The sequence below is a fragment of the Andrena cerasifolii genome, chromosome 10 (genome assembly GCF_050908995.1).
Source record: "Andrena cerasifolii isolate SP2316 chromosome 10, iyAndCera1_principal, whole genome shotgun sequence".
Classification (NCBI taxonomy): Eukaryota; Metazoa; Arthropoda; class Insecta; order Hymenoptera; family Andrenidae; genus Andrena; species Andrena cerasifolii.
Genome location: NC_135127.1, coordinates 13,247,799 through 13,273,816, shown reverse-complemented (window position 1 = coordinate 13,273,816; position 26,018 = coordinate 13,247,799). Strand labels below are relative to the sequence as shown.

General features: G+C 50.3%; 7 protein-coding genes across 13 annotated transcripts; 5 read left to right on the top strand and 2 right to left on the bottom strand.

The window, feature by feature from the left end:
• Nucleotides 1–143: 143 nt before the first annotated feature.
• Nucleotides 144–4,990, top strand: LOC143374071 (glutamate receptor ionotropic, delta-1). Its single transcript, XM_076821923.1, has 11 exons — nucleotides 144–1,069; nucleotides 1,155–1,255; nucleotides 1,339–1,422; nucleotides 1,481–1,786; nucleotides 2,699–2,805; nucleotides 3,418–3,588; nucleotides 3,663–3,910; nucleotides 3,984–4,198; nucleotides 4,277–4,533; nucleotides 4,642–4,714; nucleotides 4,783–4,990. The coding sequence occupies exons 1-11, from the start codon at nucleotides 871–873 to the stop codon at nucleotides 4,984–4,986; spliced, it is 1,965 nt and encodes a 654-aa protein (XP_076678038.1). The 5' UTR covers nucleotides 144–870; the 3' UTR covers nucleotides 4,987–4,990.
• A 192-nt stretch (nucleotides 4,991–5,182) lies between these two features.
• LOC143374070 (uncharacterized) lies at nucleotides 5,183–7,934 on the top strand. Of its 5 annotated transcripts, XM_076821922.1 has the most exons (9): nucleotides 5,183–5,533; nucleotides 5,603–5,712; nucleotides 5,774–6,004; nucleotides 6,064–6,238; nucleotides 6,313–6,561; nucleotides 6,657–6,818; nucleotides 6,879–7,091; nucleotides 7,246–7,421; nucleotides 7,503–7,934. In XM_076821922.1, the coding sequence occupies exons 1-9, from the start codon at nucleotides 5,183–5,185 to the stop codon at nucleotides 7,690–7,692; spliced, it is 1,857 nt and encodes a 618-aa protein (XP_076678037.1). In that variant the 3' UTR covers nucleotides 7,693–7,934. The 5 variants fall into 5 exon arrangements, with proteins under 5 accessions (XP_076678037.1, XP_076678034.1, XP_076678036.1 ...); XM_076821919.1 differs by having other exon boundaries at nucleotides 7,246–7,934; XM_076821921.1 differs by having other exon boundaries at nucleotides 6,657–7,091; nucleotides 7,506–7,934.
• Tsf1 (transferrin 1) lies at nucleotides 7,843–11,082 on the bottom strand. The gene is made up of 11 exons (XM_076821916.1): nucleotides 10,858–11,082; nucleotides 10,544–10,773; nucleotides 10,154–10,457; nucleotides 9,750–10,090; nucleotides 9,431–9,681; nucleotides 9,119–9,354; nucleotides 8,941–9,030; nucleotides 8,636–8,825; nucleotides 8,494–8,555; nucleotides 8,161–8,405; nucleotides 7,843–8,072 (listed from the first exon to the last, which is right to left on the bottom strand). Exons 1-11 carry the CDS (start codon nucleotides 10,961–10,963, stop codon nucleotides 7,983–7,985), a joined length of 2,145 nt encoding a protein of 714 aa, XP_076678031.1. The 5' UTR covers nucleotides 10,964–11,082; the 3' UTR covers nucleotides 7,843–7,982.
• A 159-nt stretch (nucleotides 11,083–11,241) lies between these two features.
• LOC143374208 (uncharacterized) lies at nucleotides 11,242–18,895 on the bottom strand. The gene is made up of 16 exons (XM_076822143.1): nucleotides 18,293–18,895; nucleotides 17,702–17,964; nucleotides 17,279–17,636; nucleotides 16,843–17,192; nucleotides 16,499–16,784; nucleotides 16,147–16,413; nucleotides 15,385–15,662; nucleotides 15,050–15,317; nucleotides 14,578–14,924; nucleotides 14,379–14,508; nucleotides 13,882–14,216; nucleotides 13,633–13,814; nucleotides 12,877–13,478; nucleotides 12,245–12,664; nucleotides 12,062–12,163; nucleotides 11,242–11,973 (listed from the first exon to the last, which is right to left on the bottom strand). The coding sequence occupies exons 1-16, from the start codon at nucleotides 18,434–18,436 to the stop codon at nucleotides 11,653–11,655; spliced, it is 4,653 nt and encodes a 1,550-aa protein (XP_076678258.1). The 5' UTR covers nucleotides 18,437–18,895; the 3' UTR covers nucleotides 11,242–11,652.
• Nucleotides 18,896–19,093: 198 nt separating this feature from the next.
• On the top strand, nucleotides 19,094–20,909 carry LOC143374075 (uncharacterized). Of its 2 annotated transcripts, none has more exons than XM_076821928.1 (3): nucleotides 19,094–19,940; nucleotides 20,082–20,363; nucleotides 20,459–20,909. In XM_076821928.1, exons 1-3 carry the CDS (start codon nucleotides 19,340–19,342, stop codon nucleotides 20,683–20,685), a joined length of 1,110 nt encoding a protein of 369 aa, XP_076678043.1. In that variant the 5' UTR covers nucleotides 19,094–19,339; the 3' UTR covers nucleotides 20,686–20,909. The 2 variants fall into 2 exon arrangements, with proteins under 2 accessions (XP_076678043.1, XP_076678042.1); XM_076821927.1 differs by having other exon boundaries at nucleotides 20,456–20,909.
• Nucleotides 20,910–21,056: 147 nt separating this feature from the next.
• Nucleotides 21,057–22,366, top strand: LOC143374079 (uncharacterized). The gene is made up of 3 exons (XM_076821933.1): nucleotides 21,057–21,218; nucleotides 21,687–22,013; nucleotides 22,082–22,366. Exons 1-3 carry the CDS (start codon nucleotides 21,197–21,199, stop codon nucleotides 22,138–22,140), a joined length of 408 nt encoding a protein of 135 aa, XP_076678048.1. The 5' UTR covers nucleotides 21,057–21,196; the 3' UTR covers nucleotides 22,141–22,366.
• Nucleotides 22,367–22,487: 121 nt separating this feature from the next.
• Nucleotides 22,488–25,915, top strand: LOC143374072 (uncharacterized). 2 transcript variants are annotated; one of them, XM_076821925.1, is made up of 8 exons: nucleotides 22,488–23,170; nucleotides 23,244–23,394; nucleotides 23,474–23,545; nucleotides 23,615–23,758; nucleotides 24,379–24,766; nucleotides 24,841–25,100; nucleotides 25,159–25,552; nucleotides 25,771–25,915. In XM_076821925.1, exons 1-8 carry the CDS (start codon nucleotides 22,927–22,929, stop codon nucleotides 25,774–25,776), a joined length of 1,659 nt encoding a protein of 552 aa, XP_076678040.1. In that variant the 5' UTR covers nucleotides 22,488–22,926; the 3' UTR covers nucleotides 25,777–25,915. The 2 variants fall into 2 exon arrangements, with proteins under 2 accessions (XP_076678040.1, XP_076678039.1); XM_076821924.1 differs by having other exon boundaries at nucleotides 25,159–25,915.
• The last annotated feature ends 103 nt before the right edge of the window (nucleotides 25,916–26,018 follow it).

Sequence of the window (26,018 nt, the reverse complement as noted above, 5' to 3'; positions counted from 1 at the left end):
TATCGCGCTTGTCAGGGTGACTAAGTAATCATTATCAGGGTCGTTGACGGCACGTTGCAATTAGAATGATAGCTTTTTCGCCATCTGCTGCTGGCCTCCGTCATTTCGAGTTTTTTACTCATTGTTTATCGCGGCAGCATTTATTCCCCTAAAAACGTCGCGGCTGTCGTCGTGTCTCGAGCGATGGATCTCAGCGGGAATGCCGAGGTGACCGATAAGGGACCGTAAATAACAAAGTGCCGTTTCCATTACGCGCTCGACCGAGGAAAACTGTTCAAGGGGGAAAGATCCATCATTACCCACGTCGCGTCATAGACCACCGTGAATTATTCGCGAGCTGATCGGCGAGCATCGATAAACCAGCAAAGACTTTTGTTTCCACCGAGCACACAGTGGCCCATGTTTGCAGAGATTCCTCTCCATGCACGCGAGGAAATAGATGGAGGAATCGATCTTCGACCTACCCTGAGTTTTCGAGGGAAGCCAGTGGCTGGTAGCAGCCGGGGGAATCCAAGAGAGTAATCGTTTCCCCTGCGACGATGACGAGTCGCATAAACGTATCGCGATCGATCTGTCCCCGCAGCGAGCAGATTATCCGCCCGTGTCATCTTGATTCGGCTGGCAATCAGTATCGAATCGACTCGGCGTGACGTTGTCTGTAATCGCGTGAAAATCACGGGGGTTGGAATTCGATAGTCGACGGGCATTATAACTACGCTAAGTTACCTCTATCGTTGGCCAGTTGCGTGATCATGGCGGAGGAACTTTCGCGTGACGGGACACTGATTGCGCAGGGGATCGACAGAGGATGAGTCGCCTTCTTCGCAGTTTTCCCGAGTTAGCTTCTAGCGACAGACACATCAGGAAGCTATGTCTGGATGGAGATTTCGAGCCCTCTTCCTTCTTCTCTGCGCCACCGGAAGTGTTCTTGAGGAACCACCGAGCACCGGGCAGCTGCTGATACGACCTCTGTACGTCTACGAGGGTCTGATCAAAGGAGTCCACGACTACTTCAACAATACCTGCATCATACTATTCCACGGCGCGTCGGATCCACTCGAAACGAACGGTGAGGAGTAATTCAGATGTTGTATGTGGTATAACTGTATGGTTAATATGTGGACCAGCATCGGAGGTTACTGAAATGCTTTCAGAACTGGGGGAAATCGAAGGGCTGCTCACCCTTCAGAGGTACCTCAGTGGATCCCTCAATATACGCACCTCGATCATGGATTTTCGCATGTTCAGGAGACAAGTAGGTTCGAGGATACTCTTCGAGGCGCGCGCCTTCGTGGTTTTACCCCTTTATTTTATTTTTTTTTTTACCTCTATTTCCAGATTGGGACAAGCTACTTCCACATCAAGAGACCTCTGTTTGTCCTGCTGAACGATCTGGACGAGATCAGAGACCAATTTAGCTTGGTAGGTAAACAGGTAGACCACGTAGGAGAGAGTTTGCAGGCACCTTTGAATTAAACAGGTCTCCAAGTGGATCACGATGGCGTACCCCACGTGGTTGCTCTTCCTCCGGGATGATACCAGGTTCGAGGATTTCCTCTCTGACGTCCGGGTGCCCTTTAATTGCGTTCTCATGGTCGCGAAAAGGAACACCGAGGGAAGTGGTGAGATCGTTAGGGATGTCTACCGGATCAGCAAGGAGGACGAGCTGAGGTCCATGAATTTCGGCACCTGGGACGAGGGGGAAGGTTTCAGGGGCCCTCGACTTGGCCTCTATCAACGCAGGCACGATCTACACGGGCGCGCCATAAGGGTCGTCTCTGTTCACGTAAGTTTCCTCGATTACAAGAAGCTCGATTAACCCTCGGTTGTCACACTGACCCAAAATCAGCCACAATTTCACTTTCAGTTAAAATATCTTCAACATGTATATATATGGAAAAAATCCGATTATTTTAGCTCAGAGGTTCGGCCTGTACCTATATGTAGATGAAAAGTTTGAACGTGTTTTTCTCGAAACGTCATTTTTCACACATCGTTAAGATGAAACCTGAATTTTTCTGCTTATTCTGCACACCTATGACTCTCGCAGGGATTACAGCCAAGTATTTGCATCGAGTCAAACCTAGTTTTAAAATCGAAAATAGCGAAAGAAAAAAGCCGAAAAACATTTTTCTCTAATTTTGAAGATAAATCACTATTAATTGCAGTCATACTGATCAAGAATCTGTTTGGATGTCAGCAGGACCGCTTGCAAATGCATTTTTATGTTCGATTTTATTAGTTTTATGTTTTTTATTTACCGTAGAAATGTAGTTTAATAAATAGAAGCCCTCTGGAGGTGTCGGGATGTCTTTTGAAGATTTCCCCATGTTGAAAAGAAAAACTTTAATTGTATTTATCCATTTAAAAGAATTAATAATGAACGTTACTACCGTTACCTGTTTTGCTCACTGTTCGTGCAGTGTGAAAAAAATATATATTAGTCACATGCGGAATATCGAACACTCACGACCACCAACAATGCCACGCAGACGTCTTTAACCGAACGCTCCGCGGCATATTTTTATGCTTTATACGGGCGCTATGAAATGTTTAATAATTTACATGTAAATATCTCTATTATTAAGACCCATTGGCTGAAACGCTCGGACACCTATTTACTTATTTTTCACATGGATCGATCGTGCGACAATGACACAACCGAGGGCTAAGATGTAAATGTTCCTTTTATCACCAGGATCCTCCAGTCTCTCCGATCGTCAGGGACAATGCCAACAGGACGATAGGCATCGGTGGCTTCTTCGGCGGGGTGATACAGCTGCTGCAGACGGGGATGAATTGCACGTCAGTTGGAATAAATTCCTCTTTGAAACTTCCAACATTTCAGTTTGACTCGTTTGAATCGTCGTCGCAACTATCCGTCCTCCTCATCTTCTCCTTTCTGTCGCAATCAGCTTCGCTCTCCTCAGCCTTTCTCTTCACCCCTCGTTCACGGATTTCCTTCAGCTGCCGGGCCGTCTCCCTTCGGAAGTACAGTTCCTGGCTGGCAGCCGATCGCTCCTCAAAGATGTCTCGCTTCCTACCATCGCCACTTCTCCGACGCCTCTCGTAGAAGGAGCGATTTAACGTCGAGTTGTGCCACATTAATGGACACCTGTATTAAGTTCGAATCGACACGTATAATTATTGATTTGTTTCTTTTCTTATCCGATCCTACCCGATGGTAGAGTATAATTGATAGCGATCCTAGGATCCTACGCACACTGATCGGTTCTTTCGGCTAACTGGCTCGAGACATCGCGTGGCAAGCCCGCGTAACATGCTCCTTCTCGCTGGATCCACCTCGACTTGCGGTGACAGCGGCTGTCAGCCGATCGTGCGCATCGGTCGATTCCCAAACCCAATTGCAGATAATTTCGCGTTGGGGGGAGCAGCTTCATGCGACGTTTGCTTCAGGCTCACCTATAAGGAGGCCGGTTCGTGGGGCGTGAGGCTGCCGAACGGCTCGTGGACGGGCTCGATGAGGATGCTGATGGATGGCGAGGCAGACCTCGCTGCCGCCGAGCTGATGATGACCTCCGACAGGGTGGGCGCCGTCGAGTTCACCACTCCCGTCTACTCGACCAAGTAAAGTAACCCCGGCGATCGCTGTTATAATAAGGAAGCTGTATGACGCGTGGGTTGTTTGCGCTTCTATATAGAGCACGAGTGTACATCAAGAGACCAGACACAGCGGCGGTGAAATGGAACGCTTACTCGGCACCGTTCGCCTTGAACATTTGGAACTCCATTGCGTTGACGATCGTGATCACTGGGTTAGCGATTGCCGCGATCGACGCGATCGACGCTTTCTCAAGAACCGCTGCCTCGATACCAGTCGAGGATGGCTCCTCGACGATCGCTCTATCGGAGATCCTCTTCTTAGTGTTCGGCGCATTTTGCAACCAAGGTGCGAGGTCTCTTCCTCCGTTTCTGCTACCTCTCTTCTCACCGAATCAGTCAATAAAATACGAATCTGATAGGCATGGAGCCATCGCGTTTGGACCCTATACGAATGGTGCAATTAAGCATCCACTTGACGGCAGTGGTTGTGATGGCAGCTTACTCAGCCGCGCTGATCAGCTTCCTCGCGATCAAGACATTCGCGATGCCCTTCACCACGATGGAGGGCCTGCTGGCCGACGGGTCCTATCGATTCGCAGTGGTCGGGGACTCGGCTGATTATAGTTTCTTTCAGGTAAGGAATTATCGAGTAGAATTCCGGATCTCAGACGTATTATAATAATGTCCCTCTACCACTTCCGAAACGGAGCAGAATACCAGCGACCGCATCCTCGCAGTCATGTTCGACGAGCTGCTAACCAACGAGGTACATCTTCCGAACAACTATCTCGACGGCCTACGTCGCGTGTGCAAGGAGCAGAAGTACGCCTTCATGACGCTGGATAACATGGCAGCTGTGCTCCAGGGAATGCTAGAATGCGCTCTGGAGCCTCTGGACACCATGATGCAGACCACCATAGCGATGGCGGTGCCTGGACAGAGTCCCTATCGTGGTATCATAGACAGCAAGTGAGTCTTAGACTTCGCTTTGCTAAATAATAATAAAAAGCTTTACTACGTACTGGTTACGTACTGGACCTTCTTTCATCTTCGCGCTTTCCTTCTGTTCCTTTCCAGCATCCTCCTGTTAAGAGACAGCGGGATCCTCCAGAGGCTGCTCAAGACCGAGTGGGCGACCAATCAGAATCGGGTAATTCGCAACATCTAACCCAGACCTAACCCAGAGTGTTTATAATTCATTGGTTTCTTTAAATTCAGCCAAAATCAGGCTGGACCTCGGTGGAGTTGGAAGACGCCATGCCCCTGCTCCTATTCCTCCTCTTCGCCTTCTTCGTCACCTGTTTGGTGCTACTCCTCGAAATGTTCATCCACAGGAAACTAGACTACCGATTTACGATCCACCGCGACACCCTCTTCCCCGCTCGCCTGTCTCGGTTCTTCAGGACCGCGCGCTCGCGCTGATCGTCGATTCAGCGCCGAGGATCCTCGAGCGACGCTATTGCTTGCCTCGATCGTTCGCGCGTAGGTAAACACGAAAAGAAACGCTCCCGAGTGTCCGGACGCGAACGAGAGGGCGCGCGTCAAACCGTTTCTTAGATCGGTCGTTGAACGACAGTTCAGATCCTGCGATCCAAACGCGAAATCCTCGGGGCTCGCCATGCCGCCCGTCTCGCGAAAAGCGGGTTCCTCGAAGAAGGCCTCGTCTAAGGCCATCCCGCTGCCTGGCGGAAAAGAAAACGTGCGTCCATCCGTCACGGGCAGGAAGGTGTCGTTGGTTGAACTCGATCAAGAACCGTCTCGAAGACGTGTCTCCCTCAGCTCCAACGATGAAACGAACAAGGGAATCGATGGTGCGAAAACTAGAGCTATCACCGAGGCTTCTCTCGTGAAAAAGACCCCGTTTCACATTCACTGCGATGAGAAGAACGTTGAGCAAAGACCCGAGGTTCCACGGCGATCTCGAATCGGTTTCAGAGCTGATTCTGGGGCAGCTGAGGAGCGCAGGCAGGTAGGTCTTTGTGTAACTTGAGCTTTCCTTTATAGTTTCTTTTATACGGACGTTTTGCATGACTCGTAGGTGATTAGAGGACTCGAAGCGCCGCGCCTGCTCCCACAGAAGCGTTCCATAGGCGGCGAGGCGGCGGACGCTAGGAAACTTTTGCCTTCGAAGATTCCTCGTAGATCGAGGTAAAGTTCTTCGAGGCTCCGAGGCTTCTCGGGTGCTATTTCAAGTATGGAACGATTGCAGATCGACGTCGGCTCACGTGGAGGACGCAAAGGCTCAAGGAGCATCGCGACGTTCAGCCTCGGTGGACGTTAAGATCGATGCGCGCCAGGAGCGTTGGCACCCAGCTGCGGCGTCGAAATTTGGATGGGGCAGCGGACTGACGATTGATGAGAGAACGGAACAGAAGCCTACCAAGGAAGGAGTTGGGATTCCATTGAAAACGATCAACAGCAGAGGAGTGAGGACGTGCAGGTACGCAGAAAAGGTAAAGCAAAGTCGGTATTATTCTTCTAATTTCTCTTTCCCATCAGAGGCACATTCAGCTCGAATAACATCACGCTAAGGGAGCCCACAGCGATCGACAAAATCAAGGCCAGGCTGCTCGGTGCAAACGAGACCGGAGTGATCGATGGAGGATCCATATCGCAAGCAGGAAGTTTAGAAACGCCCGATGATTATGGTGGACTACCATTGATTCCTCTCAAGGTAGCGCCTTTCACCTCCACTGAAAGTGGTTCGAACGTGCCACAAAGTGCTACTATATAGATATACTACTCCAGGGGGTGGTTCGGCGGTCCGCGAAGCTCACGATGGCACAGCCGCCCCATGAAACCCGGGAAGGATGTTCTTCCAAGGATCGAGAGATCTTCCCTTTTCAGTTACTCTATCACATGGAGTACCACGAGTACGTGCCAATCGTCGAGCGTGAAAGGGAGGAACGTTCTCCACGCTTGTCGGAGAACTTCCTGGGGCAGCACATCAACGCCGAGCAGAGAAAGCTGGTGGTCATCTTCTTGATACGTCTCGGGGTACGTGATAGAGAACAGTTACAAACGTACCTGGAATTATTCTGCAGCTCAGAAACTAGCTGAAAGTGATCGGAATCGATGCTGTTATATTGCAGACCCATTGCCAATACCCTTCCTTCGTCATCTACCAGGCAGTGAAGCTGTTCGACGCGGCGATGGACAGAATCCGCGTGAAGACTACTTATATTCAGCTGACTGCTCTTGCTAGCCTGTGGCTCGCGCTCAAGAGGCAGCAGAACTTTCACAAGATCCCCACGGTAAGCAGAGAGGACGAGCAAGTGTCGGCAGTTTGTTTAGTTTCTGCTACCTTTTTTCAGGCTACTACGATACTGTCCCTCGCCAAGGATCTGTATCTGGGTCGAGAGGACTTGCTGATGGATTACGAGAGGAAGATCCTTATAGCTCTGGACTTCAACGTCACGTTCGCCGACGCGTTCTCCCTGTTCGCCCATTACCTCGTCAGCTGCAAGTGTTACCTCACCATCTCCGAGGAGATGACCGTGTTCCTCTACCATTCTGGCGGTTATTTGGTACGTGACACTTGTGTCTCACCATCTTCTATCTCTGAATATCCCCAAATATGCCCGGAATTGCTTTTAAAGTTGTCTCAAGCCTCTCTCGTCCCGTGCATTTCCTTGTACATTTTCCAATTCCTTGGCTGAAAAAAATTTGTCGTTGTGCCAGATCGATCTGACCCTGCTCGACGAGAATTTCTGCCGGTTAGCGGACAGCCTAATCGCCCTGACAGCAATGGAGCTGAGCCTGGGCCTCGTCGTGGACGCAGTGGTCGACCGAGCAAGACCGAGATGGCTGTTCTGGAGAGGCCTCCTCTTCGCGGCCGCGCCCTTCATCGCCAACAAGTCAGTTCCTCTCCTCTCCTCGCACTCGATTCTATCATTCTACCCGCGTCTGACCAGCCTCCTCTTGGTCCCACGACAAAGCAGGTTCCAAGACGAGGAAATCGATCAGCTGCGCGTGGCGATGCTCCGTCGGGTCCTCACCTCGGGAAGGAACAACTGCGGCTTCGACGTGGTGTACAAGAAGTACAGCCGCAGCAGGCACGGCAAGATATCCGTGACGCTGCTGGAACGGGCTTCCAGGGTGTCCGGAGTGGAAACGTTCGACCCGTGACACGCTTTACGCCGCTGTTGGGCGTTATTCGAATCCGAAGGCCTTTTTACCGATAAGGAAGTCTTTATGCATGTTTTCTCTTTAACGGGGCGAAACAGATAATATAGAGAGAGCATTGGCGAATGGGAGTGGTGTCAGGCCTGTCCCTACTTCATTTCGCTCGCGGTTTTATTCGCGATCCTAGTCGCGGCTCGTGGTACATATGTCGAGGTTGTTAATAAATCAAACTGTTTACTGCTTTATCGTATAGTCACGATTACAGGGCTGCGTTCCTCCGAGTCAACAAGCCTTCAAGCTATTCCGTAGAGCTGCTGAGTCTCCTGCCACTTGTCCCACTTGTCCCAGGACTTGTCCACGGAGACCAGTCCCTTGCCCTCGTCCTGAAATCAGAATACAGACTCGTTACTCTTATCGAACTCGTTCCTGCGAGGGAGCGAGAACAGACAGAGGGGAATCCCCCAGTGTTACCCTGAAGAGAATGTTAGTCTCGCCATTCCAAATGTCGGACAGCTGCAGAAGGTCCGGTCGTTTCGCGTACAGGTTGCCGGTAGCCAGTACGGCGTGAATCAGCTCCTCCAGAGCGTATTCGCTCTTACTAGCGGAGCTGAGGACCACCGTGGGTGGATCCAGACCCAAGCTGCATGTCTGCCAGTCGTTTATAGGTGCCACGTTGCCGTTAGGACAGAGCAGCTTCAGATTCGAGGTGTTGTTCTCTGAAAAGACAGGGAAATCTGTGCGAGCAGCTCCTTCACGAATTGGAGCCACATTGCAGCATTTCCACGCTAGGTGAATTCTACTTACTAAGTTGGGTCAAACCAGTCAGTGGGAGGAATGCTACGTCCCCACTGCCAGCTAACAAGCAGCTGAAATGGAAGTGAAATGCGCATGATCGTGCATGGTGTTTGACTAGGACTATGTTGAGCTTCTAATTTCGAATTCTTACTCGACAGCTCCCTTTCCGCCTTTGTACGCTTCATCTGCGCATGGTTTGCACTTGGTCGCGTTGCGAACTCGCTCGTCGCTGGAATCGATGCTTCCCACGCACTGCTGGCACAGCTTCGACTCGGGTGGAGCACCTGGGGCGCAGGAGCCTCCGAAGAAGTCCGCCATTTTGTCCTCACTGGCGATCAGACCTTTTGTGGTATTTCAGGGGGAATTAATGGTTTAAGTTTAAATGTGAAAGAATAAAAGCGCCACAAGATTCACAAGTCTCTTGACTTCTTTAAAGCCTCCGCAAGTTTACCGTACCTTTCTCCTTCAACGCTCGCACGGGAGCATTCCACCCAGCAAAGTCGCCCTTGTAGCCGCTGTGACAGGACTTCTTGCCCCTCAGATCGCCTGGAATCAATAGAGAAACGGCTGCTGTCAGGAGCAGGGAGCTCGACCTCCGCTGAGATCCAAGTATAAGCGTGGATATCTAACATACTTAGCGCTTTAATGGTGGAGCCTTCCTTGATCAAAGCGATCGCTGGCCTCTCCCCGAGCTTCGTCGATCCCTCTCCATAGGATTCCGCGAGTATGGGTTTTGCATTGTACTCCTTCACAGCTCGGAGAACGGAGCCTCCCTGGACGACGAGCAGGTCAGTGTTGTCCTCCTTCAGGGACTTGAGACACGCTTCCTGGTTCTGCTCGAGTATGCACTCGATCTTTGGCCTGATGTCTCTAAGAAAATTCATAGGAAAATAAAATAAATTAGCGACGAGATTCGTGAGAGGTTTAAGAGAAACAGCGAAGTTACCTAGAGAACGCTGATCTGGCGATGGCGCGACACTTGTCGAGGTCACCCGCGCTCCAGACGCAACAGCGAGCGAGTTTGTCCACAGCGCCGGAGTTCCTTTCGATCACGTCCAGGTACTTGGAGTTCTTCAGGTGATCCTCGGGAGACACAGCTGGCGCTGGCACCGCTAGGGTCTTGGGATCTAACAGCATGATGTCCTTCCACCAGGCAGCCTTCTCTTTCTCGCCCAGCTTGCCAAGGTCGGTCAGCTCCTGCGGCATTCCCATCGGAAAGATATAGGTACATGTGTAGATGCTTGGAAAACATCGTCGCAGGATACCTTTTGCACCGCCTGAACGTCTCCAACAGCTCCGTTGACCATGTACCCCTGCCAAGGCCTGGCTGCCCAAGTGCAAGGCTTGGTGTTGGCGTCGATAGCCACCTTGCTACCATCGGGACAGAAGTAGCGATAGTCAGCGGGGTTCTCTGCAGTGGGGATCGCCGGAGTCACGCCGACTGGCAAACCAAAGAATCGTTTCACGTAGATCACCTTCGTCCAGGCGACCTGGCCTCCATTGTGAGCCAGACACCTCAGAGCACCCTCGTATCCGGAATAAATGTCCGGGTAATCGCAGATCTCGGGCTTCTCGCAGAGGGCGCACATGTTCGAGTAGGTCTGCTCTGTGGAAAGCAGCACGAGTTTAATAGAATAAAGGACTCGGAGGACTGCTCGAAAACGCTTACTAAGCCTTCTGTTGATGGCTGGGTCCGGCGACCAGGTGCCCACCAAGCATCCTTTGGAGAACAGAGAACTCAAGGCGCGTAGTTCGTTCTCGCGAGCTGAATACTGAGGGTCGTGCAGGTTATTCAGCACCCCCATGTTGGTGAGCTTGGTAATGGGGATCTTGTAGCCAACGTTACGTCCCACCCCTGTGTGACAGGACTTCAATCCCCGCAAACCCTGAACGTTCTGTATGTCCAGGTCCTTGTGTATCACCGCCACGGCTTCGTAGCGATAGATCGCGTCTGGCTCCTCCTTCGTTCTCACCTGAGGAGTGCAAGAATTCACGCGTACTGAGTAGCTGATCCAACCGGTCATCGTCGGGGGCTCTCGTCGGGGCTCTGCGATACTACCTGCTCCACGATGCTGTAGCCAGCTTTCGCAGCCAGCGCATTGTCCTTGACCGCTAGGTACATGTCCTCAGGATCGACGGCCACCACGTCCGCCTCCTTCCTGCCGACCCTCTCGATGCACTCGTACCGGTCGCGACCGGAGATACAGGTAACGGGGATCCCGTTCATCGCCGAGTCCTTTATCATGTCCGTGCACTCTTTCCAGTACACGTCGGGGACGCATATCGTGACTGATAGCGCGCGGCGCAGCAAGCAGGAATCGGGGTTAATTGAGGATAATCGAGAGCCGTCGCTGGGCATAGGTCTCTACTTACAGACTCGTGCAGGGGAGCCATCCTGAGCCCCGTCAGCTGCAGCAAGCTTCGCGAACGCCGCTACTGCTAGACAACAAGCCAGCGAGACGCGCGTTGCGAACCTCATCGCTCGGCTTGGGCGCGAGGAAATCGGTGAAAGTGAATCGCGGTGATAGCGCAGGAATCAAGCTGAGATCGCGGCGTATAACTAGCGACGCGATAGACCAGTGTAATATCGGGCTGCAGCCTCGCCCAAGCTGCTTATATAGCGGCCACTGTTTCTCGTTTTGCGTACCTGGAGGGAGATAGAGGCTGGAGGAGGAGGAGGAGGACGCAGATGACCTCGCGGTGGTTATCGTCTTCTTTCATCCTCCTTCCCTGCGACATTTGTCGTTCCTTCAAACCGATACACTTTACAAGCGAATTCGCGACGGTCAAGGATAACCTGCTAGGAGCACGCAGATTGGTCGGCGGGGACGCGAGACGCGTGCAAACGACCTGTGATCCCTGATCGCCGCCAAGGCTGGTGCGCGCTTTGGAACCGCTTCGGTCCAGAAGACTTGCAATTGGCTCTGGCGGGATCGTCGACGAAAACAAGCACCGATAACAGCCGCGACCTCTGACATTGGGAATTCCACCGGCAGATTATCGCGGCTCGTTGCTGGTCGAGGAGGAAAACTCGATCGAGACGTGGGAAGCCCAAGTGTGTTGACGATCACTGACGAAGGCCAAGGGGATTTCCCAACGGTCACTTGAATCGGCTCGACTCGTCTTCCGTGTTTCATAAATCCTGATTGGAATGCAGATAATGGCGCTTCAAAGTTTCAGCCTCAATGTTGGGTAGGTCCTCAGCTTGGAGACTTCCAGTCGGCTCTTCAGATCCAGCAGTTGCTCGAGATTGGCACGGATGGTCCTCGCGAGGGTAGCTTTTCGCGTGATGGATCTCATCATCTTCCGCTGAAAGGCGATATTCCGCAGGTGGAGTGGATCGCGGGTCGAGACGACGAGCTGGTCCCTTTTGGACTCGGATCGAGTGATTCTTTCAGTGAATCTTGTATTCCTTCGCCGCCAGATTTCAGACTCGCGCGCAATCGCGAGTGATTTCGCTCGCTCTGCCCCCACCGCTTTCTTCAGTTCCTGAAATTGGGCGGCAGGGATTTATGTATATTTCAGCGCGGGTATTGACCTCTGTTCATTGGAGCACGCTTGTGGGTCAAGCACTCACCTTTTCCCGCGCTTCTGAGCATTTCTCCGCCACCATGGACTCGTCCTTCGATATTACTTGTTCTGGGTACCGCTCGCAGCACTCTCGAACGATCCTGCTCACCTGCGAGCGGAGAAGGGATACAGATTCCACGGAAGATTTCCGAGAAGCGTACAGATGCAAACGTCTTCCCAAGAATATCACCTTGACGGAGTCTAGATCCTTTAGATCTTCCTCCAGCTCCTCCATCTTCAGCCTCGCACAAGAATGCCGCCACTCCTCGCCAGAAATCTTGCTTCGGAGGTCCACGAGCTGACTCAAAGCTACCAACTTCCGTTCTCCAGCCTCGGAAACAGCTTCCTTCACTCGGACAAGCTCATCCCGCGGGATTAAAATAGAGTCCTCCCAGTCGGAGCGCAGGACTCCTTCGGGTTGCTTCGGTAGCTGTCCAATCTTCAAGAGCAGTCGGATCTCTCGATCATCTGACAGGTCCGTCAACGATTTTTCCAGACGCTGCACCGCCTCCTTATGTCTATTAACCGCGGCTCTAGCAATTAAACACGTCTTTCTGTAGAACGAAAGACTCTGCTCTGCTTCAGCCAGCTCGATGGCGCAGCTCCTTACCTTTAAGGTTCCACAAAGCACAGAATCCTGAAGGATTACACTAGTTTACAGCCACTTTGCGCGGCAGATGAAACTATTTTTGCTATTTTACTACGTAAAATGGCCCGCCGATTCCGAAAATAAGCTCTAAACTTATGCACACACATGCATACTATGGGGATTCCCCTTTAATAATAATAATAATAATAATAATAGTAATAGCAACAACTTACCCTAATCTCCGCCTCCACCTTCATTCTCCTAAGCCTACACAAGCTTCTCCAATAAACAGACTCGATCCTAGAAGGCAGGCCATCGGGCAGCTGGTCGAGGTGGTCCAAGCTCCTCAAGTACTCCACCAGCTCTCGTGGCAGGATCTCGGATCCCAGTTCCCCCATCACGCACCCAGCGACTTCAGCGAGGAAAACGATCGACGTGCCGCAGGCAGCTTTCACGCTTCTGGGTCTCTTACGATAGTGACGGAACAGCTGGTCCACTATCGGCTGCTTCAGCTCAGGAAACTCCGCTCGAAACTTGACTTCGAGGAGCTTGTCCCTTTTACGCAGAACCTCGTAACGATTCCTCAGTTCGGCGACGCTAGACTCGAACAGTTCGCATTCTTCTGCGAGTCTGCGAGCCTCCTTAGTAGCCGGAGTCAATTCCATTTCGATCGCCCGCTGAATTTCGCGTCTCTTCCCAGCCAGCCTCCTGTGTCCAACAATCGCCTGAATCCTGGACAGTCTTTCTAGAAGAATGGATCGCTCGGTATGCATTTTCTCCGCGGATAGATGGCTGAGGCGGTTGTCGAAGGCTTTGATTCTCTCCTGAAATTCGCCTGAAATGTGTGGGGAGAAGAAAAGTTTATATTATTATTATTATTATTATTATTATTATTATTATTATTATAATCGTCTTTATTATTAAAAAAAGGGATATCAAAGTGGGAAGTGTTGAATGAGGTTTTGAGACGAGAAGCGAGGTGGACGAACCTTTGATCTGCTTGATTTCAGACTGTATCGTCGACTTATACTCCCGTTGAGCAGCTCGCAAGGCTTCGAGCTTCTTCTCGTAGCAGTTGATCGTTCGGACATCATCCTCTGTGAAGGTGGATGGATCTTTGCGAAGAAGGCAATCGGGTTTGGGAATATTCTTCTTGGCGTTGTCTTCCAACCTTGTGCAAGATATTATTTTATCATGATTATTAAGCTGAGCCCAAGGAACTCGTCAAGGAAGCTTACTTTAATTCGAGGACCCCGTCCATCATCCTCTCGAGCGCGTCTCGACGAAAGCGACTGTCCCCTGGGCATACTTCCTCTTCATTTTCCTTCGAGGACGGGTCCTGGCTTTCTTCGTGGCTCGTAGGAAGAGAATCGAGCACTGACTCGAAATCCTCGTTGGCTATTTCGACCTGGTGCCACTGTGGAGCGATTAGGAGATCCCCAGTGGCGTCCACGTGGAAAGTTCGCGCCAATTCGTCGATACAGCGACCTGTTCTTTCGACGTGTTTATTTGCAGCTTTCATCTCGACCTTCTTCGTGGATCGGGTGTCTTCGAAGCTTTCGTTGAATCGAATCTACGAGAAAAGGGATGCAAACGAACGATATTGAGACTCGGTTTCATATAGGTACTTATGTATATGTACTTTCTATCTTTCCTTTCTTAGGATACTCCTAATTCCCTTTATTTTGTAATAACTGGTTTAGAATACTTGGCACCTAGACCTTTTCTAGGATACCTTCAAGTCCCATTCACGTTCTTCTGCCACAGCGCTCGCTTCAAGAACGTCCACATATCCCCGACACTCATCGAGCAAAGCATCCCTTTCTTTTTTCACTCCAGCTGCCTCCGAATTTACCTCCTCCAGTCTGAATACGACGGAACATGGATCGTAGAACTAGTTCTTTCGCCATTCAGCTTGCTTTCACAACAATTACCTGGACACCGAGTCCCTGATCTCCGCGGAAAATCGACACCAGGATCGTAGGCCGAGCTCCCGCGAAGGCACTTGGACCAGGAGATAGTTGGTGACCTTGGAATCTCCGAACATGGGGAAGATGGTTCTTGGTGGAACGATAAGAGGAACTACGAACCGTTGGCGCAAGAAGCACTTCGTTCGGTTCAATCGAGATATTTCTTCGTCTGCAATCTTCATTAAATGCTTTTCTTCTAATTTAGCTGCCGCTTGCTTCCGTTCTCGAGCCTCCTGGTCGAGGTCGAACGCGCTGACAGGAAGTCGGGCCTCTAGAGACTCCTCCTCGTTTTTGTCCAGTAACTTCTTCACCTATTATTTCGAATCCAGGCACTTGAGCTATCGCCCTTACATGATACGTAGTTGTGCGAAGTATGAATTACTGAAGCAGCAGTTAAAAATACTATTCTCCGATAATGACAAGAATCTCCACCCACTTGAATCGTTATTGCACCCAACTCGTCAAGCATGGACAGTCGCGTGGCCAAGGCACCTTCTTCTTCAGCTGCCAGTCGCTTAAGAATCATTGCGTCCATCCACGTATCCTTCATCCCATACTCCTCGGAAATCCCTTCTTCGTCCAGTATTCCACTGTGGATTCTTCTTCTCTGAGAATCGTCTACAATCCAAGAAGAGAAGCTATCTGGCGAGCTAGAGCGATCCTGAGGAGCCTTGCGAGCACGTGCTGACCCAGCCTCCGCGATCCTACTCACAATGCTGCGTTTAAGCGACGACTAATCGAAAGGTGCAAGAATGTTAAGGGGAAACGAACAGGTGTGATAACTGATTGGCGACGAGATCCCCGTTCCTGCCAAGAGAGACGATCTTGTCCTCGACGATCACAGCGGATCGAGCACCGCCTTCGCTCCTGTGGTGGGCTTGGAACAGAGCAAGGACTCGTCGTGGTTCAGCAGCATCCCTAACGATGATTAAACCGTCGTATCCACAGGTAACGAGTCGCGAAGATCCACGGTGGACGAGGATCTCTATGTTCCTCGTCTGGTGCAGAGAGGGTAGAGCATCCAAGATGGATGCTTCTCGAGCCTGTGGCTGGAACAATCGATACGGGTATTTAATTGCCTAGAGCAGCGAAGAAATATGGCAGATCTACTCTTCCTGAATTAACTGCTCTGAAATCTTGGAGCGATTCAAGCAGCGGCGCACCCTCCAATGAAAAAGGAAAAAGAAGAAAAGAAATTTTTATAATCGCCTAATGAATTTCATTAAATATTTTTCTCCGTTCCACCGGATTCAAGTACTGTTTAATAGTGGTATAAGGCATTGCCCTCTCGATTACACTGATACGAGTGACACTTTGTACGGAACATACAGCTGTATCGATAGATTGCGTATGCTCGCAAATAGATACTGCGATAACACTGATTTCTTCGCTAACTCCTTATCTGCCAGTAACTTCAGAAACTGGGTGGGTCTCGCATATTCCGAGCGATGTCTCGTCGTGATATTAAAATGTACCAAAGGATTCTTATCCCGTTAGTAAATAATAATAACAACAATAATAATGGTTCCTTACATTCAGCTCGATTCTATGCAACTGCTTGGAGAGGTACGGTACACCTACTACTTCCCGACTGCTTCTTCTGCCATGGTGGAGGCTCTCGAAAGAGCAAGACAGCTTCATCGTATGCTCCACGGTTTCCAAGGTATCTCCACAGAGCTTGCAGGAGTAGATCAGGATCTCCTTGCCTACTCGAGGATTGCTGGAAGCAGAACTTGCGACGAGGACCAAGATTGTTGCCACTTGGCGCTCCTCTGCTTCGTAAATTAGGAAATCGATCATCTGATGGTGAATAATGGTGTCATAAAGGATCCATAAAGTCAGAGAGGATTATATTCTGAATATCGGTATATCGCGTGGTGCCTACCCTTCGTTGGACCTTGATCATAGCTGCGACTTTCACGGTGAAGATACCTTTCGACACTAAGAGGAACAATCTACCAAGTCCCAGTGCCCCAACACCCAGAACTCGTCCGTCATCTGAGAACTTCATCCTATCTAAGGGTTCCTTTTGAAGATGAACACAAGTTACGATCTTGAGGTAGGGTGAAGGTGATGCTTGAATGAAAAGGCAGCTTCCAGCGAGGCTGCACGTTGCCAGAATTGGAAACGTGGGATGAGAAGTCACGCACGCAACTGAGAACAGTGACACTGTATATTAGCGAACCTGTTCCTTTATTCCAGCTTCTTGTTACTCTTCTATCTGTTTACCGACCGCCGCCATGGTGCTTCAAGCCCAGAGGCTTGGCAGAAGAAACTGTGGCTCCAGTGGAGGCGTCGAGGGTGACCAAACGTTGGGTATGAGTCAAAGCTACAAAATGGGAGTCAGAGAGCGCAGCAATTGCTTCGTATTCTTCGTCGTTTCTCAGGAGGAATTCCACTCGAGGTGGTCGATCACGAGACACACCGATCATTTCGAATATCTCCCCGTTTCCTCCAAGGATCAAGATTTTATCTTCGCGGGGGTGACTCTCTGCGCAGATGGGGTACGAAGCTAAGGAAGTGTTCCATGCTGCTTGCCAGTGCTTGTTGTTTCGGGTACTGGGATCTTTTCTGTAAAACTATGCGAAAGGATCGATCGCTCGCGATTAACTAATCAAGCTACTAAATTGAATCTCCTTCTCATGATCGAAAGGATCCTCTGTACCGTTGCCTGAACTTGGTGCCTTTGATCCTCTGGAAAGCCTTCGATGATCACGACACCAGCTTTGTGAGCCACTATCATCAACTGCCTTCGTACAGAACTCCGTGGAGCGTCAAGGATCCATCGAACACGTCGATGCTCTTCCTCGTCCAAGTCTACGGAGCAAACATTACCATCTTCGTCGCAGAGGAGTAGAGTACCTTCAGGGGACCAGGAAAACGAGACCAGATCGCGATTAGAGAGCATCACGTCGAGTGGAAGTAATCGAACGACCTTCGAGCAGACTAGCATTCGATGGACAGATAGAATATCGTTTTCAGTTGCCAGTCTCGCGACTAGGTAAGGTGAAGTGAAGGAACACCTAAGGAAATTCAGAGAGAATAACACTATACACCTGTTAATTAACATTTTAGCCAGCGAACTCACGAAATTCTCAAGCCGTTACGGTCCGCCCCCGCTGTCTCCACGTCAGCTATCTTCTCCCCCGTCCTCCACTGCCAAACGATTAAACGAAAGTCGGGGAAGCTAGTCTGTGCAAGGAGATACTCCGTGCCAGCGAACGCACAGCAATTGTATCCATTTGCTTGCTGACTGTTGGCGCAAATCGCGATTCTCTTTATCGACGGATAAGCAAAAATCGAGATCCTTGGGTTGGACCTCCTCTCCACCAAACAGAAGACAGGCGCAACCTGGGGTTGCAGAGAAATTAGTTCATCCCCGTCTTTCGATGAATCTTTTTATTTATATAGGGGAAAACACTTTGGTAAACACAAGGAGTATGAAGAGACAACCAGTAGAGGACTAATACCTGCATAAAAGTAGCAAGAGAAAAATGAAAAAAATATGGGAAGAAAGAAATAGTACCTAGATCAGTGTTTCTTAGCTATTATCGCCTGCTCCTCCCCTACATTAAAAATAGGTGTTTCAGAATATAATCGAAAGAATAAAAAACCCCTGGCGACCCCTGAGAAGAAAAAATATACAATGAAAGTGAATAGAAGTTAACGCGAGGCTGACCGTAAGTCCAGCGATGCAGGAGGCACCGTCTCCTCTCTCACCGCCATCGAATCGCTCGATTCTCGCTGCTCCGCTTCTCAGATCCAAGAATCTGGCGTAGATTCCCGAAACCGTCGCTATAGTCTCTCTCCCTACGAACGTCATCTCCTGACACTTGCCGCATTTCAGCCACCTAAGTGGAAACAGGAAAATCGAAGGAAAACTGATCACTCGCTTGGTGCACGTCGAGTGTTTGCCTACTCACGGCGCCTCGACCTTCGCGAACCTCATGATTCTTCCTAAAAATGAACCTGACACGAAAGGAGCTAGTAATCTCTCAAGCAGCCCCGTCGACTGGTTGCCAGGAAACTCTTCATCGACTAAGCAGTATAAGTTGGCGAGACCCGAGGGTGGTTGGCACGCAACCGCGAGTTTAATCGCGAGTTTGATTTCCCTTTCGCGGGGCTACGCGCTAGTATGTGAAAACGAGGCGACCAGAAACGACAATGGCGAGGAGTAAAGTGTGCCAGTGGATCGGCGCGATCGTAGGAGGGTTCGATGAATCGTGAGACCGTTATCAGCGTCTCGCTCGATGCATAGCAATGGGCCGACGCCTTTCCGCGGCTACTCTTTGTTCTTCGGAGTCGAATTCCTCGGTGCAAACGCACAGTGCAATCAAGACGTGCTGAATGAATCAAGAACGTCGATGGAGATGAAGCGGGGGGCTCCCTGCGGCGACATCCGCTCGTAAACCAACCAGCCAAGATGATAGGCTATTATTGATTAAAGAATTTTGAAAAACTTGCAAAGCAGAAAGGAATTGGCGCGATAGTAAGTCGAGCGATCGAGCACGAGGCGAAAACGAGGAAATATAGGCCGAGGGAGGACCGCTAGTCGTTTAATATGCGGTGAACGCTATCGAGGGGGCGCGGCAGAAGTCTCGGTGTTCCCTTGGTGCTTGGCTCGTCGTCACTCGAAAAGTTTCAGCCTCGAGGATCGTTCCATCTAGCACTCCAAGTTGCTCGCAACCATCGATCGAGTACTCCGCGAGGTCGCAACTTTGGAAGAATGGTCGACGGGGGTGGAAAAGCGTTGCGCGTTGTAGCTCTCTCGCTGGCGATCCTGAATCTCGCGAATGCACAGAATTCAAGAAGCGAAGACAGTGCGAAAATCGTGTCCGCGGAATCGAGTGACCAGGAGACCACGAATATTGATAATTATAAAATGGAAGCTAGGTGGGAGGAGGATCCACCAGCCATAAAATCGGTAAAGCACGTTGGATGGAAGAGTGGAAGATTGAGCTGGGCCAAGGACAGCTACCTAGAAGCCTTGAAGCACTCGAGGACCAGCACGGATCCTCGCGAAGGAGTGATCGGGGCTGCTGGAGAGGCGACTTCAGGTTCCACGTCCTTTCAGCGCAGAAAGGAGTACGTCCAAGGTCCGGTGTACTCTGGCAAGGATGAAGAAAGTGGGACATCCCCGCGAATAGTCCATGGTGCGCAGGATCGGGACTCTTTCTCCCTGCCCACTAGAACTTCCGGCGACTTTGGCGCGGTTCAGAACACTTACGGGCCTCCGCAGCCACCTCGAGGGTCTTATGGACCACCCTCGAATGGATATTCTCCTTATGGGGAGTATTCTGGCGGTGCTTACCTACCGCCACAGCAAGGTGAGGGAAGAGGTATAGTATTACGTTCGCTGTTGCTTTTCTTTTTTCGCGCGTAGAAGAAATCTGAGCTACCAGCAATGCCACAGATTCTGGGGGAAAGAAATGTTTGACTTCCTACTGATTGAAACCGCAACTTTGCAGCCTACGGTCCTCCAGCACCCACGTACGGCGCTGGAGTCCCTCACGGAATAACAGACATCTCACAGATTACGCTCCCTACGATCGATTTCTCTTGGCCGTTCGCGCTTAAATTGAACGCCTTCACTATAGCTAAGATCCTCCTGAAACTGGTCATCTTCAAGATGATCGTCAAGTTCATTGCGATCATCTGTCTGCTGCTGTTCATACCGAAGCTGGAGATCAAGAAGGACAACAAGGGAGACATGCACGACGACGACGACGAGGGACGTGGACTACTCGTTGGTAATCTCTTTGTTCGAGACGCAGAAGCTTCTTCCAATTACTCGCCATTAACTTCGTCGAATATCTAACGAGATTCGTCTACTTTATTCCAGCAGACTCGTGGGTTTCAGAGCGGCTGAACCTTCTCACCCTAGTCTTAAACAACGCAGTAGAGAAGTACGAGAATTTGAACAAGGGACGATGGAGCTCCAACGAGGAGTGCTCTACAATGGAGTGCCGGATCCAAAGAGCATTCACGCACGACGAGACCTGGCAAGATTACCGCCAATTGCTGAGGAGCTACGTCTCAGAAGAATCGCGATCCGTTCGAGCGAAGTCGTAGCGTTCGCTCGTGCATCACGATCATCCGCCCACGGCTCCATTATTATTTAATCGCGATCGTACTCGCTTATCCGCGTATTTATCCGCTCGTCCCGGTCTCACGCGATTTGCCAGGAACCTGTTACATCCGTATCCATCGATGTCGCTCATTACGGAGTGAAAAATATATTCGACGCTCCAGAACGCGTCGTTTAGCGCGTCCCTTGCGTTGCGCTCCAGTTCCATCCAGATCACGCACAACCGGAGCAATTCTCCGCGCGGCGGAGCGGAGTGGAGGCGCGAGCAATTTCGAAAATTACCGCTACGTGATCCTCGAGATCATCTCGAGGTTTTCAGAAGAGGAGGGCCCCCGAAGTGGGGGCGCGTTTATAAGCCCCATCGCGGTTCGCGACTGCGTTTCAGTCAACTAGGACCGTTCGCTCGCCGCTGCAGACACTCCTCCCTTCGGTCTGAGTGTCGTTCGAAATCCACTTTTAACGAAGAAAATCAAGCGACAGTCTCTTCTGACGACCATGAGGTCGGTCGTTCTCATAGGTAAGTAAGTGAAGCGCGAAGAATTTTCGTCGGAAACGAGGGACGAAGGGGCGGGTGGCAAATTGAGCTCGCTTAAGAGACGCTGCCTCGAGACATCGAAACGACGTTGAGCGCGAGCTGCGCGTCGCACAGGGGGATAATCGGTTAATGGAGGGCCGAATTGAGGTCGCTTAAGAGACGCTTCCTCGAGACATTGAAACGACGTTCAGCGCGGGCGATTAACGATAGATTATTCTATTTAACCTGACTGCCACTTCTGCAAATATACCAACTTTTATGTACCCTTAAGTTTGTACAAATTGTTCTCAATCCTGTCTATCCTGCGCTATTGAAACGCTATTGAAACTGTTTCAAGGCTTCTGGAGTGTAGCAAACAACTGCCGTAGAATGTTAAATAAATGATGCTTTTATATTCCGCTTATAGTTCTGTTTAATTCATCCTCTTACGGTGATATATATGAAATACAGCGCTGATCCTTGCCTGCGCGTTCGCGTTCGTCGAGGAGGGGTACGCTGCACCCTCCGATGCAACCACCGCCCTCCCCAAGGAGATGAAGGAGCCGAAGGAAATAAAGGAGCCGAAGGAGATCAAGGAGGCTGCCACGGCCTCCAAAGACGTGAAAGATGCGATTAAATCAGCCAAGGATGCGAAGAAGATGAAAAAGGACTGCGATAAAGACTGTGGAACCGACTACGACCCCATATGCGTGGGCGACCTCAGAGACGTCACCTTCAAACCCAGGACCTTCGCCTCCCAGTGTACTTTGGACGTTCACAACTGCGAGATGGGAACGAGTAAGTGCGAAGGACTCAAGGTACGTTCGCTGAACGAACGAGCCTCTGTAACTTTTTCAACTCTGCAGAGTTTGGCATAATCAGCAAGGGCGAGTGTCCTGGAGCTGGTGGAACGAGGCTCTTCTAAATAGAGTCAGCTGAACCCGCTCCGTTTTGGCTTCACCTTCGCTAGGAAGGGGATCCCAAACGCGACTGGAGATTGGGCACGCTTCATGGATTGCGGAAACTTAAATGGGATTACGATTGATAGCGCTTCGAGTATGTATCATTCGCTGGCCGTGTAAACGAGCTTTGGCTTTGTCTGTAGAGTTAGAGGAAATAAAGAACTCCTGTAAAAGGAAACGTGTACGATACACAGTGTTCGTCTCTGTATCCTTTTTTTGCGCCATCGGCAAACTTGCCAAATTGTGTCCTTTCTTTATAATACGTTTATTTCAGCTCTTTAATGACCCATATTTATTCGTAGCATATTTATTCGTAGCTTCGAAAATTTATAGAACAGCTTTGATATTTCATTTAGGACACTATTTTAATGGCCACGATGAAACTATCTATACGTACCCCTTTCCTTGATCCATCCACGTCAGAATCGATTGGAGGGAGGCTAGATCGCGCCTCAAGGTCGCTGGGAGCAAGACGAGTATATCGCGCGAGTGGAAGGGTGAGAGAGGTCCGTGGGGAAAGGATTGCGGTCGATCTAGCGCGCGAGCTGGGCCATTGTTCGTCAATCTCGATCGTTACGCGAGTGTTTATCCGGTGTATACCGAACAACGTTGCGTCTAATGATAATACAGAGGTAGGAAGACGCGAGTGAACGGTCGTTTGGGCCGGTCGACGCCGCCGATTCGCGAGTACGGTGTATCTCGAAAGAGCTCGTGGAAGAGGTTCGCGAAGCAGTAGAAGATCACTTATCATGATCTCTACGACCGGAAACAGCGTTCGATTGCTCTTCCTCCTCTCGATGAGCCTGCTCGGCGCTAAGCCTCGAGCGGAAGCGCCGCGTGCATGCGCCTTCTCCAATTCGAATCTCGAGCGATCGACAGCGAGGACGGGCCTATCTATCCCGACCGACGAGAGTCTAGCTTCGACGATCCTCGAGGAATTCGAGAGCCGCTTGTCGAGGCTAGAGAGAAGATTAAGGGCCGTTGAGCAACCTGGTGAGTATCGCCACGAAATGGGGATGCTTCTCGAAAAGTATCGATTGGCGGGATACCGAGTTGGCTTGTTCAGTTTGGCAGATGGGATCGGCGGAGGAGGACTGGGAGATCTGCGCAGAGGGACCGTGTCGGTGTCTGCCTGAAATCAAGTCGGTGTCATGCTGGAGGCAGGACTTGCTGGACCTACCTGCTGCTCAGCTCGTGCCGAGGGACGTTTTGAAGTTGTAAGGGAACTTGGTTAATTATTGTAAAATCGTGGTGAACGTTGGGATCGAGCGCCTCAGTGGTCGATGGTGATTTCAGGGATCTTGGTGGCAATCGGCTGACAGCGTTGCACAGGGACACTTTCTTGGACATGACGAGGTTGAATCATCTGTGAGTAGAGTGTAATTGGGAACTGTGAGATTTCTTATCGAGAGGAGACCATTTTGCTGATTGTTCCAGAGATATAAGTGAGAACTCCATCGAGCATCTCCCTCTGAACCTTTTCTTCTCGCTGCACGCGGTCACGCACGTGAGGCTGAGCAAGAATCAGCTCAGGGAGCTGCATCGGTCTCAGTTCTTCAGCACGCGTAACCTTCGAATTCTGTGAGTGGTAACCAAGGGAGTATTTAAAAATTACGCTATTTGTAAATAAATCTTTTTGATATTTATTAAGCTACTCTTATATCGCAGCAAAGAAATGAAAAGAATTTTTAAAAAAGGGGGTAGCTATGTTTATGGCGTAGGTAATTTCCTGGCTCAGGCTTATCCGAAAGAATAAAAATTCTTCAACAAGTCGAGAAATACAAATAACCGAGATTTTTCACATAAAACGGGTTTTGTCAAACTATTTTTTCAAACCGACGCCATTTTGTTACATTTCAACAGAAATTGTTAATATTCAGCTAGGGGCTATAACGACACTCGTACAGATTCAGAATCTTTTGGAATTTTTTCTTTCGGATACTTAAGCCTGAGCCGAGAAATCATCTACTCCGTGAACGTACCTCTTTTTTTTAAGTACCATATTGACACTGTAAATAAACAATTTTTAGAAATTGGCAAATTTCTTTTTAAATTTTTTTGTACAATATAAGAGTAGCTTAGTAAATAGGAAAAAGATTTGTTTCATTATATGTTGCATTTACTCAGAAAAAAATCTTTAAAAATAGCTTCGTTTTTCGGCGGTTCAGAGTAGAATGACCCCTTTTCATTTATCGACACAGCGACGCCTCCTCCAACAAGATTCGGACTCTGCCGGAGAGCCTGTTCCTGAGCACCACCTCGCTAGTATTACTCGATCTCTCCTGCAATCGAATTTCAACTCTATCCCCCGGCACTTTTGGAGGCCTGTCAGCTCTGGAGGAGCTTCTCCTAGGAAAGAACCGCCTGTCGATCCTTCCAGCGGACCTGTTCAGCGATTTGGCGAGCCTAAAGTATCTAGGTCTGGAGGAGAACAGATTGAAGGATCTCCCGAGCGAATTGTTCCATGAACAGACGTCCCTTCGCGAGCTGAACATGGGTGGGAATGAATTATTAGAGATCTCCGGAGGTCTGTTGTCCTCCTTAGAGGAACTTCGCTCTCTGGAGATGTCCAATAACAAGATATCTCGGGTACCTATACACTGAAATAGGAAATTGCCTTCGGGGACAATAAACCAGGTACTTGAATCATCCTCTGATTACAGATCGCCTCCTCTGCATTTAGAGGTCTAGAGGCACTGAAAGAGCTCCAGCTGGGCCACAACCGACTGAGGGACCTTCCCCCAGGACTATTCTCCAGTTGCAATTCTCTAGAACGACTAGTGTTACACGCCAATGGCCTGGAGACTCTATCTCGCGGTGCCTTCACAGGCCTCTCCAACCTGACGTCCCTTTTCCTGCACTCGAACCACCTCAGGACGCTGTACTCGGAACTGTTCCAGGGCACACCGAATCTGAGGAAGCTGTGAGTAAAATCTAAACGATTCACTTGAAACAGAAACCTCAGGCTGTTGGATCCTCAGGCAGCTGGAGTCCAACTACCTCACCTCGCTTCCACCACGAATTCTGGACCCGATGCCCTACATCGAGCAGCTGCGTCTCGCCAGGAATCCCTGGCACTGCGACTGTGCCGCCTCTTACCTAGCTATGTGGCTGCAAGGGAGGTACTTAGCTAGGACGAACGAGTCACAGGCGACGGAGGATCTGAGTCTGTGGGAGTTCGGGGCTGGGGCAGTCTGCAGGGGCCCAGGGACTCTGGGAGGCAAGCTACTGCTGCGGCTCACTTTCCACGAGCTCTGCGAAGGCCAATGGGCCTCTATGAGGGGCCTGGTCCCCAGGATCCCCGTCGACCTCGCAGGTGCCAGCAACACCGACGACAATCCCACGGACAGTCTGTCGCCGAGGGAGCGTGTTTCGGTATACCTACGTTGTTTGGTAGTTTTCTACTATGTGGGATTAGGAATCCTCGTAAGAGGGAGCCAGTAGCGCTGAGGATTTTCAAAATTCAGATTATCAGTGATTCGAGATTGAAGTTGGAGATATGAAATTCGGGATTTCGACTTATCGAATTTTCAAGTGGAAGATAGCAAAATTCCGAATTTCAGGTATCCACTGAACCCGCTTTCCACCGACAGGTCTAGCATCTTCGGAGCGGACAGAGGAATGGCCGAGCGTGGAATATAATATTACGAGCGAGCGGATGGGTCGTTATCGCGAGCTCCGCTCAAGAGTGTCTGTCGAGCGCGTTCTTCGGCCAGCCTTATCTCCCGCATTTCCTCTCCGCCCGCATAATCGGCCGCTTCCGCGACTCATCGACCCTGATCCGCTGCGTCTGACCGATTGCTCGCGATCCAAGCCGCCGCGGCGCACTTCACTGATTACT

What these genes read in the sequence shown, in the direction of transcription:
- Tsf1 (XM_076821916.1), bottom strand. Translation starts at nt 10,963, where the DNA reads ATGAGGTTCGCAACGCGCGTCTCGCTGGCTTGTTGTCTAGCAGTAGCG. An exon ending in CTCCACCATTAAAGCGCTAA is followed by an intron (nt 9,031 to 9,118) that starts GTATGTTAGATA and finishes TATTGATTCCAG; the next exon opens with GCGATCTGAGGGGCAAGAAG. An exon ending in GACTGGTTTGACCCAACTTA is followed by an intron (nt 8,406 to 8,493) that starts GTAAGTAGAATT and finishes CTGTCTTTTCAG; the next exon opens with AGAACAACACCTCGAATCTG.
- LOC143374072 (XM_076821924.1), top strand. Translation starts at nt 22,927, where the DNA reads ATGATCTCTACGACCGGAAACAGCGTTCGATTGCTCTTCCTCCTCTCG. An exon ending in CCAATAACAAGATATCTCGG is followed by an intron (nt 24,767 to 24,840) that starts GTACCTATACAC and finishes CTCTGATTACAG; the next exon opens with ATCGCCTCCTCTGCATTTAG. An exon ending in ACACCGAATCTGAGGAAGCT is followed by an intron (nt 25,101 to 25,158) that starts GTGAGTAAAATC and finishes TTGGATCCTCAG; the next exon opens with GCAGCTGGAGTCCAACTACC.
- LOC143374071 (XM_076821923.1), top strand. Translation starts at nt 871, where the DNA reads ATGTCTGGATGGAGATTTCGAGCCCTCTTCCTTCTTCTCTGCGCCACC. An exon ending in TTCGCATGTTCAGGAGACAA is followed by an intron (nt 1,256 to 1,338) that starts GTAGGTTCGAGG and finishes CTCTATTTCCAG; the next exon opens with ATTGGGACAAGCTACTTCCA. An exon ending in CAGACGGGGATGAATTGCAC is followed by an intron (nt 2,806 to 3,417) that starts GTCAGTTGGAAT and finishes CGTTTGCTTCAG; the next exon opens with GCTCACCTATAAGGAGGCCG.
- LOC143374070 (XM_076821917.1), top strand. Translation starts at nt 5,183, where the DNA reads ATGCCGCCCGTCTCGCGAAAAGCGGGTTCCTCGAAGAAGGCCTCGTCT. An exon ending in AGAGGAGTGAGGACGTGCAG is followed by an intron (nt 6,005 to 6,063) that starts GTACGCAGAAAA and finishes CTTTCCCATCAG; the next exon opens with AGGCACATTCAGCTCGAATA. An exon ending in TACCATTGATTCCTCTCAAG is followed by an intron (nt 6,239 to 6,312) that starts GTAGCGCCTTTC and finishes ATACTACTCCAG; the next exon opens with GGGGTGGTTCGGCGGTCCGC.
- LOC143374079 (XM_076821933.1), top strand. Translation starts at nt 21,197, where the DNA reads ATGAGGTCGGTCGTTCTCATAG. An exon ending in GAGGTCGGTCGTTCTCATAG is followed by an intron (nt 21,219 to 21,686) that starts GTAAGTAAGTGA and finishes TATGAAATACAG; the next exon opens with CGCTGATCCTTGCCTGCGCG. An exon ending in CAACTGCGAGATGGGAACGA is followed by an intron (nt 22,014 to 22,081) that starts GTAAGTGCGAAG and finishes TCAACTCTGCAG; the next exon opens with AGTTTGGCATAATCAGCAAG.
- LOC143374075 (XM_076821927.1), top strand. Translation starts at nt 19,340, where the DNA reads ATGGTCGACGGGGGTGGAAAAGCGTTGCGCGTTGTAGCTCTCTCGCTG. An exon ending in TTACCTACCGCCACAGCAAG is followed by an intron (nt 19,941 to 20,081) that starts GTGAGGGAAGAG and finishes GCAACTTTGCAG; the next exon opens with CCTACGGTCCTCCAGCACCC. An exon ending in GGGACGTGGACTACTCGTTG is followed by an intron (nt 20,364 to 20,455) that starts GTAATCTCTTTG and finishes ACTTTATTCCAG; the next exon opens with CAGACTCGTGGGTTTCAGAG.
- LOC143374208 (XM_076822143.1), bottom strand. Translation starts at nt 18,436, where the DNA reads ATGACGTTCGTAGGGAGAGAGACTATAGCGACGGTTTCGGGAATCTAC. An exon ending in AACGTGAATGGGACTTGAAG is followed by an intron (nt 14,217 to 14,378) that starts GTATCCTAGAAA and finishes CTTTTCTCGTAG; the next exon opens with ATTCGATTCAACGAAAGCTT. An exon ending in AGGATCTAGACTCCGTCAAG is followed by an intron (nt 12,164 to 12,244) that starts GTGATATTCTTG and finishes CTCCGCTCGCAG; the next exon opens with GTGAGCAGGATCGTTCGAGA.